Source organism: Thecamonas trahens (assembly GCF_000142905.1).
Source record: "Thecamonas trahens ATCC 50062 unplaced genomic scaffold supercont1.5, whole genome shotgun sequence".
NCBI lineage: Eukaryota > Apusomonadida > Apusomonadidae > Thecamonas > Thecamonas trahens.
The window spans coordinates 82,490-90,317 of record NW_013657675.1 but is presented as its reverse complement, the minus strand read 5'-3'; the positions used below and the strand labels follow the sequence as shown (position 1 = coordinate 90,317).

Below are 7,828 nucleotides of genomic sequence, written 5' to 3'. Positions count from 1 at the left end.
GGCCAGTCTGGGGCTGAGGAGGGGGGGGGGGGGGGTCAAGGCTGTGGCCGACAGCAAGCACAACTGGCTGGTCGTGTCGGAAGAGCATGGAGGTAGGAGGGGTAAAAGCCTTTATCGCACGTGATGGGGGCTACTAGCCCGCGGCGGGCCAGAGGGGGTACGACCGGGGTGGGATCGGCAGCGCGGGCGCGGGTAAGGCGGGCGTGGCATGAGCGGATCAGGCACGCTTGGCGAGGGCAAAGCGCTCCGAGACGTTGTGCCAGTCAATGATCTTCCAGATGTTCTTGAGGTAAGCAGCGCGGTCGTTCTTGTAGGAGAGGTAGTAAGCATGCTCCCAGACGTCGACGGCGAGGAGAGGGACGAGGCCGGTGGTGGCCTCGAGCGGGTCCTGGTTGGCGCACTGGGCGATCTGCAGCTGCTTGGTCTCCTTGTTGTAGCCGAGCCAGCCCCAGCCCGAGCCCTGGACGGCAGCGGTGGTGGCGTTGAACTTTGTGATAAAGGCGTCGAGCGAGCCAAACTGGGCGTCGATGGCCTCAGCAAGGGCACCCTCGGGCGGGGCGCCACCGCCCTCGGACGTCGGCGCGAGGTTGGTCCAGAACAGCGAGTGGTTGAGATGGCCACCGCCGTTGAACTTGATGGCCGACTGGAGCGAGATCTGCTTGGACACATCGTTGTTGGCAATGGCCGAGTCGAGCGCCTCCGACGCCGCGTTGAGGTTGTTCACGTACGTCTGGTGGTGCTTGGAGTGGTGCAGCTGGTCGCCAAACATTCGATCAACGAGTGAGTCAGCGATGGGTGCGGGGAGGGGGAGGGGGGGAGGGGGGGGGGTGACGGGTCGTGACGGTCGGCGACGCGGCAGTGTCACCAGGCGGGGGCAGAAGGGGGGGGGGGCATACCTCCATGATTTCGCCAGAGAGGACGGGCTCGAGGGCCGAGTACTCGTAGGGGAGGTCCGGGAGGACGTAGGTAGACTTTGCACGGGCAAGAGCAGAGAGAGTGGCAGTGGCCGAGGCAGCGCCTGCAAGGCGGCCGGCAGAGGCAGTCACAGCACGGGTCGCGAAGGAGAACATTTGGCGAATGAAATGAGAGAGACAGGTGGCTGACGGAGAACGTTGGACGACCGTGGAGGAGCCGGGGGGGGGGGGGGAGGAGGGAGGGAAGTCGATCAGTTCACCGATCGAGTCAGTCGGTGGGGGGTGGAAGGGGAGGGACGATTGCTTGGTGGCTGACTGTGATGGATGAGGGGCAATGTGTGGGGGGGGCGAATACGGGTCGAGGCGGGCGGAGGTGAGCAATGACGTACGGCCGATCGTCCCTCTCCTTCCCAGCGCAAGGATATCCTCACAAACGATGACGATCCCTCACCCACCGCCTCTGCCGCATCTCCCAACTCTATCCCTTCACTCCCGCACACCTTGATCCGTTCCTTCTTTCCTTTTCCATCATGCATGGACCCAGCCGAAAATCAAGCTCGACCGCCTGCGTAGCATGATCACCGATTTACAGCCAGCACACCCCGACCTCCGGCCCCCCACCATTCCGCACACCCCACCTCCACCTCTCCATCTCCTACATCTCCCGCCTCGCCACTTATCCCACGACATCTGCACCGTCATGCACTCCACCCCACTCCAGCCCGATCTGCCCTGATCTACCCCCGATCTACCCCATCTACCGCTCGTCTGTCGCGGCTCTGGCAACGGCCACGGCCAGGGCCACGGCCACGGCCAGGGCGCCTGACCCGGACTCGAGCCACCACCTGACTCACGGCCTTCCCAGGCAGGGATGAGCACATACGAGGAACTACTTCAGATGGCCGGCCTGGCACCGGTGTCTGCCTCGGCTGGGGCTGGTCCGGCTTCTGCTCAGCTGGGCCACGACTCGTTGTCAGACGGCTCCGACTTGCCCTCGCCTACTGTCGACGATGGCGACGCGTTGGCCCTCCTCGCTGCGCTCGACTCTCAGATCTCGGCCATGGGCGCCACTGGCGTGGCAAGTGACCTCGCTCCTTTGCCAGAGTCATCGTTATCGCGGTCGCCCTCAGCGGTCTCGTCATCGCCGTCGGCGTCATCGTCATCAGGGCCGTCGTCGTCGTCGTCGTCGGGTTCGGCCTCGGGTTCGGCCTCGTGCTCGTCATCGGCTTCGGGGGGATCACTGTCGGCGTCGCCGTCGGCGTCGTCAATTCATCATGGCGCGCAAACACGATCGACGGCGCAGACACTGGCATCGTACTCGCTCGAGTCCGAGGCGGAGCTCTCGCCCCAGGCTGCCGCATCTGCAGATAACGGCGACGACTCGTCACCGACGCTCTCGCTGCAACCGTCGCTCTCGCTGCGGGAAGTCGGCGACAAGATGAGGCTGGCGGTCAAGCTCAAGGGCATGCTGGCGGCAATGGGCCAGACAGGGCTCTCGGAGCAGCAGCTCTTTGACGCTCTGCTCTCGTCGTCTTCGGAAGTGGTGGCGCCCGAAGCGCCGGTGCCGGCGCCACCGCCACCACCGCCGCCTCCACCGCCGCCGCCTCCGTCCCAATCGGCAGACAGGCGCGGGAGCGCCGCTGCTGCTGCCGCGCTTCTTCCGAAGCACGTCCGTGCCAAGCGCCGGCCGTCGGTCATTGAGATCGCGGCCGGTGCCCGGCTGCTCAAGACGACCGCCATCGACCCAGATGAGGCGCGGGCGCACAAGGTCAAGGCGACGCCTCAGCGGCCGTCGGTCTTTGAGCTCCGGTCCAAGGCCAAGAAGCTCAAAAAGGCACCAAAGCCCAAGAGCAAGAAGCCTGCTACTGACGCTGCGCCGACACAGACTGCCGCGCCAGCCGAGGTGGCGACTGCGCTGCCGCCGTCGTCGCTTGCAGCCCACGTGACGGCCAAGCGGGTCGAGCTCGCGCAGTTGCTCCACGCGTACAACGCGGTCAACCCGTCAGTTCTTGACGCCATTCCCGCGAGCCACGACGAACTTGTTCCGGTCACGCTCTCGCTCGCACGTCAGTACTACGCGCTCGAGAAGCTGGTTGTCCGGCTCAAGGGCGCGCTCGCCGGTGCCGATGATGCGCGACTCAACACCGCGTTGCAGTCCGGCAACTCGCCGGCGCCACGGGCGGAACCACGTGCACGCCGTCAAGCGTCGCCGGTTCTGCAGCGGCTGGTCACCGCCTTCCATCGGCCGCAGGGTCCGCCAGCCGACGTCGCTGCCCTCCGCCGGCAGTACGACACGCTCCGGTCGCGGCTCGACGCCGAGGAGCGGGCGCTACGGACGCTCGAGGACGAGGGCCGCCAGCTGGCCACAACCCAGCAGGCGGCAACCGACGCGGTCGCCGCGCTCGACGCCGACATTGGGCGCTACGAGGCGCTTCTCGACCAAGCCGCATCCCAGGAGGCGCTCCTTGCCGAGCACCTACGCAAGACGGTGTCGCTCTCGGCACATCTGCGGACAACGCTGGCCAAAGTGCCTGCTGCAGCGCGGGAGTTTGTGCCACCGCGGGCGTCAGCACCACCGAGGTCTGCGGCGCGAGCTTTTGCGACGCGAGCTTTTGCGCCGACGGCACCGAGCATGCCCGAAGGTCGCTGAGTCCGGCGCGGTCGAGCAGCGCCGCGAGGCCTTCGAGCTCTCCGTTCCGGCCGCCGACGGTCCCGTCGTTCTTCTCGTCACCCAAGACGCCGCTCGCGTCGGCGCGATCAGGTAGCGCGACAAGGCTGCTCGGCGGGTTTTCGGCGTCAGCGACGCCGGGACTGCTTCGGGCAACGAGCCGGGCCGTGCCGAACGGCAGCGCGCGGTTTACGACTCCGTATCTGTGAAACTCGGGCGTGAGGGAGGCTGGCTACAGCTTGGCAGCAAGCAGGGTGCCCTGCAGAATGGCGGCCTTGGCGTCGAGCTCGGCAGCCTTAAAGGCGCCGCCGATGAGGTGGACGGCGGCGGGCGCGGCGTCGGGCGTCTTGACCTGTGCGGCCTCGAGGGTATCTTTGAGCCACGACTCCGAGATCTGGCCCGAGCAGATGATGACGGTGTCGACCTCGAGGGTGGTCTCCTTGCCGGACGGGTCGGTGATGACGAGGCCATCGTCGGTGACGGCCTTGTACTGGACCGAGGGCATCATGTGGACACCAGCGTCTGCGAGCATCTTCCGCTTGGCCCACCCTGTGGTCTTGCCGAGGCCGGCGCCGGGCTTGGACGATTTGCGCTGAAGGAGGTAGATGGTGCGGCCGTGATCCGGCGGCGAGCCGGCAGGGAGCAGGCCGCCGCGGTGGGTGTGCTCCATGTCGACGCCCCACTGGCTGGCAAACTCGGCCGGCTTGGGCGCGTCCGGGTCCGGCTCCTGGCCTTGCGGCACGACGTGGTCGTAGTGAACGAGGTACTCTGCCGTGTCAAAGCCGATGCCGCCGGCGCCGATGATGGCGACGCGGGTGCCGGGCTCGACCCGCCCCGAGACGACGTCGGTGTAGATGGCAGCCTTGGGCGACTCCTTGAGGCCGGGAATGTCCGGGACCCGCGGCTTGATGCCGGTAGCGACGATGACGTCGTCGAAGCGCGACGCGCCTTCGGGGAGGTGGGCGTTGAGGTCGTCAACGCCGCCGATCCGGGTCCCGAGGTGAATGCGGACGCCGTGCTTGCGGGCCATGGTCGAGTAGTAGCGGATGGTCTCAACAAACTCCTCCTTGCCCGGCACCCGCTTGGCGAGGTTGAACTGGCCACCGAGCGCGTCTGCGCCGTCGAAGAGTGACACGTCGTGACCGCGCTGCGCGGCGACGGTGGCGGCGGCGAGGCCGGCTGGGCCGGAGCCCACAATGGCGACGTGCTTGCGCGGGGCGTCCGCAGCGAGGGGCTTGATTTTGCGCTCGGTCTCGTATGCTGCGAGCGGGTTGACGAGGCAGGTGGCACGCTCCTGCGAGAAGACGTGGTCGAGGCACGCCTGGTTGCACCCGATGCAGGTGTTGATGGTCTCGGGCTCACCGGCGGCGGCCTTGTTGACCCAGTCCGGGTCGGCCAGCAGTGGGCGGGCCATGGAGATCATGTCGGCCTCGCCGGCGGCGAGGATGCGCTCGGCGACGTGCGGCATGTTGATGCGGTTGGTGGCGACGAGCGGAATGCCGACCTCGCCCTTGAGCTTGCCGGTCACCCACGAGAACGAGCCGCGCGGGACAAGAGTGGCAATGGTGGGAATGCGTGCCTCGTGCCAGCCGATGCCGGTGTTGATGATGTCGACGCCGCGCTCCTCGAGCTTGACGGCGAGCTCGACCACCTCGGGCCAGACCGAGCCGCCGGAGACCAGGTCGAGCATGGAGAGGCGGAAGATGATGAGAAAATCCGAGCCGACAGCCTGTCGGACCGCGTCGACAATGTCGAGCGGGAACCGGATGCGGTTTGCGTACTCACCGCCGTACTCGTCCGACCGTTTGTTGGTCGCCGCCGAAATAAACTCGTTGATGAGGTAGCCCTCCGAGCCCATGATCTCCACCCCGTCGTAGCCGGCCTCTTTAGCGAGCGCAGCCGTTGCCGCAAAGTCGGCAATGGTGTTGCGGACGCCTCGCTTGGTCAGTGCCCACGGCGAGAACGGCGAGATCGGTGACTTGATCCGCGACGGCGCCACCGCAATCGGTGAGTACGAGTACCGCCCGGCATGGAGAATCTGCATGACAATCTTGGAGTCGGCGGCGGCATCATGCACCGCCGACGTGATGAGCTTGTGCGGCTCCATCTCGCGTGCGTTGGTCAGCTTGGCGGCAAACGGCTTGACCCATCCAGCCCGATTGCACGAGACGCCACCGGTGACCATGGTGCCCACACCGCCGGCCGCCCGGGCAGCAAAGTACGCCGCCAGCTTCTCAAACCCGCCGTCCTCCTCCTCTAGCCCGGTGTGCATAGATCCCATCAGCACGCGGTTCTTCAGCACCGTGTTGCCGGCCTTTAGCGGCGACATCAACAGCGGGTACTCATCCTTGCTCACGCCAGCCACCTTGCCTCCGCCAGTGCTTGCCCTCGCCAGCCCCCGCGCTCCCCCGCTCGCCGCCGAAGCCCATGCCTGTGCACCCACTCGGCAAGCCTGCGTCCATGCACCAGCACGAAGCATAGTATTTGTGTGAGGAATAGAGTCGAGAGGAGTGGTGGGGGGTGGAGGGGTGGAGGGAGGCCGAGGGTGACCGAGTGGGCAAGAGCGAGTGTGTGCCTGTGTGGGTGGGTGGGTGCGCGAGCGTGTGGCGGGCGGCTCATTGTGTTGGTCGCGTTCTGCGGCGGCGGGTGAGCGGCGGGTGAGCGGCGGCGGGTGAGCGGCGGGTGAGCGGCGGCGGGTGAGCGGCGGGTGAGCGGCGGCGGGTGGGCGGAGGGTCGGCGAAATGGAAGGCCTTTATCCCTTTACGGTACGAAAAGGATATATTGGTTCATCGCGCAAGCCGCCCTCCGCGACGCTCCACAGACGTCGCATCGTCCATGGATTGTTGTACAAGAGTAGTACAATGTGTTACTGGCTGCCACAACAGAAAACAGTCGGCTCACTCCACCACCTCGCACTCGCACTCACACTGCACACTGCACTCCACACTACATATGATGAACATCACTCTCTCGCTTGCTCTGCTCTGCACGCTGCTTGTGGCCTCTGCGCACGGCTCGGTCATCTACACCGCCTACCGCAACGCGACAGGCCAGGTGACACTCGGCTCGCTTGAGCCGACGACGGGCAAGGTGACGCCGGCTTGCGACATTCCGCAGCCAAAGGGCCCGTATGTGTACCCGGGCGCGTACACGACGGAGATGGCGTATCCGACGGATGCGGACGAGCTGGCCCTTGTGACCATCACCCCGTCGGGCGGCTGCATTGGCGCGTCGACGGTCCCGTTCTCGCCGCCGGACGCCTCGGTTGTCCTTGTTGCCGAGCCGGACAATGGCGCCGGGCGCGGCTCGTACCTCGCGATCAACGGCTCGATGGTCACCTTTGGCTCGATCGACATCAACGCCGCCACCCTCTCGCCGTCGGGCTCGATGGCCGTCTTCTCCGACGCCGAGATTGTGTCGTCGACCTGGGACTCGGTCAACAACATCTTTGTCCTCACCGACGGCGTCAACATGTACCGCGGCAGCTACCCGGCCCGCATCTACCCCATGCCCGAGGGCATGACCGTCACCGCCCTCGCCTTCAACTGGCGCAACAACGGGTACTACGGCATCATTCTCCCCGCCACGGACGCTGACATTGCGTACATCGCCCAGCTCAAGCTCTCCTCGCCGGTCAAGGTGACCAAGGTCATCGAGCTGCCCGGCTTTGGCTTTGGCACCGAGTGCGCGTCGGCAGCGACCTACGACATCCCGTCCGGCACCATGTTCTCGGCTTGCACCACCCCGGGCTCCGGCAACATGCTCATCGAGGCGAGCCTCTCCTCGAGTACCTTTACCGCACTTCCCATGCCAGCCGACGCGCCGCTCCCGCTGTTCATGATCGCCGTCCGCTGACTACCAGCCGCATCGACGAGGCCAGCGAGGTAACGCGATAGCGTGACAGCGCGATAGCGCGATAGCGCGATAAACCAGACCTGCCCAACTTGCTGGCAGCTGACCAGCCACTATCACAACGCGATGAAGAGCACTACCATCCCGATCCCTCTCTCTCCCCCCCCCCCCCCCCCCCGTTTTGATTTCTCTGTTGACAAGAAAAAAAAAAAACCCTGTGCGTCACTTGCGTTGGTTTTTCGGAGAGAAAGGGGCGGGCTTTTAGGGGGGTTGTTTTCCACATTCCCCGGGTGCGGAGGAATATGCTAGATGTAGGGAGCGGCGGGGACCGGGGGGGAAAAAAAGCCTTTCTTCCCCCCCCCCCCCCCCCCCCCCCCCGAAAAAAAAAAAAAAA

The 7,828-nt window shown here is 65.8% G+C and overlaps 4 protein-coding genes across 4 annotated transcripts; 2 read left to right on the top strand and 2 right to left on the bottom strand.

The window, feature by feature from the left end:
• Positions 1 to 93: 93 nt before the first annotated feature.
• AMSG_01193 (superoxide dismutase) lies at positions 94 to 1,097 on the bottom strand. Its single transcript, XM_013906349.1, has 2 exons — positions 897 to 1,097; positions 94 to 754 (listed from the first exon to the last, which is right to left on the bottom strand). Exons 1-2 carry the CDS (start codon positions 1,068 to 1,070, stop codon positions 218 to 220), a joined length of 711 nt encoding a protein of 236 aa, XP_013761803.1. The 5' UTR covers positions 1,071 to 1,097; the 3' UTR covers positions 94 to 217.
• A 715-nt stretch (positions 1,098 to 1,812) lies between these two features.
• Positions 1,813 to 3,791, top strand: AMSG_01192 (uncharacterized protein; the record flags this gene model as incomplete). The annotated part of the gene is made up of 2 exons (XM_013906348.1): positions 1,813 to 3,479; positions 3,509 to 3,791. The coding sequence occupies 2 exons, from the start codon at positions 1,813 to 1,815 to the stop codon at positions 3,789 to 3,791; spliced, it is 1,950 nt and encodes a 649-aa protein (XP_013761802.1).
• Positions 3,792 to 3,814: 23 nt separating this feature from the next.
• On the bottom strand, positions 3,815 to 6,141 carry AMSG_01191 (2,4-dienoyl-CoA reductase; the record flags this gene model as incomplete). The annotated part of the gene is made up of 1 exon (XM_013906347.1): positions 3,815 to 6,141. The coding sequence occupies exon 1, from the start codon at positions 6,059 to 6,061 to the stop codon at positions 3,815 to 3,817; it is 2,247 nt and encodes a 748-aa protein (XP_013761801.1). The 5' UTR covers positions 6,062 to 6,141.
• Positions 6,142 to 6,534: 393 nt separating this feature from the next.
• AMSG_01190 (uncharacterized protein) lies at positions 6,535 to 7,525 on the top strand (the record flags this gene model as incomplete). Its single annotated transcript, XM_013906346.1, has 1 exon — positions 6,535 to 7,525. One exon carries the CDS (start codon positions 6,535 to 6,537, stop codon positions 7,435 to 7,437), a length of 903 nt encoding a protein of 300 aa, XP_013761800.1. The 3' UTR covers positions 7,438 to 7,525.
• Between the last annotated feature and the right edge of the window lie 303 nt (positions 7,526 to 7,828).

Coding starts and splice junctions, on each gene's coding strand:
- AMSG_01193 (XM_013906349.1), bottom strand. CDS start 1,070: ATGTTCTCCTTCGCGACCCGTGCTGTGACTGCCTCTGCCGGCCGCCTT. Junction 755..896: donor TCTCTGGCGAAATCATGGAG/GTATGCCCCCCC, acceptor TTTGGCGACCAG/CTGCACCACTCCAAGCACCA.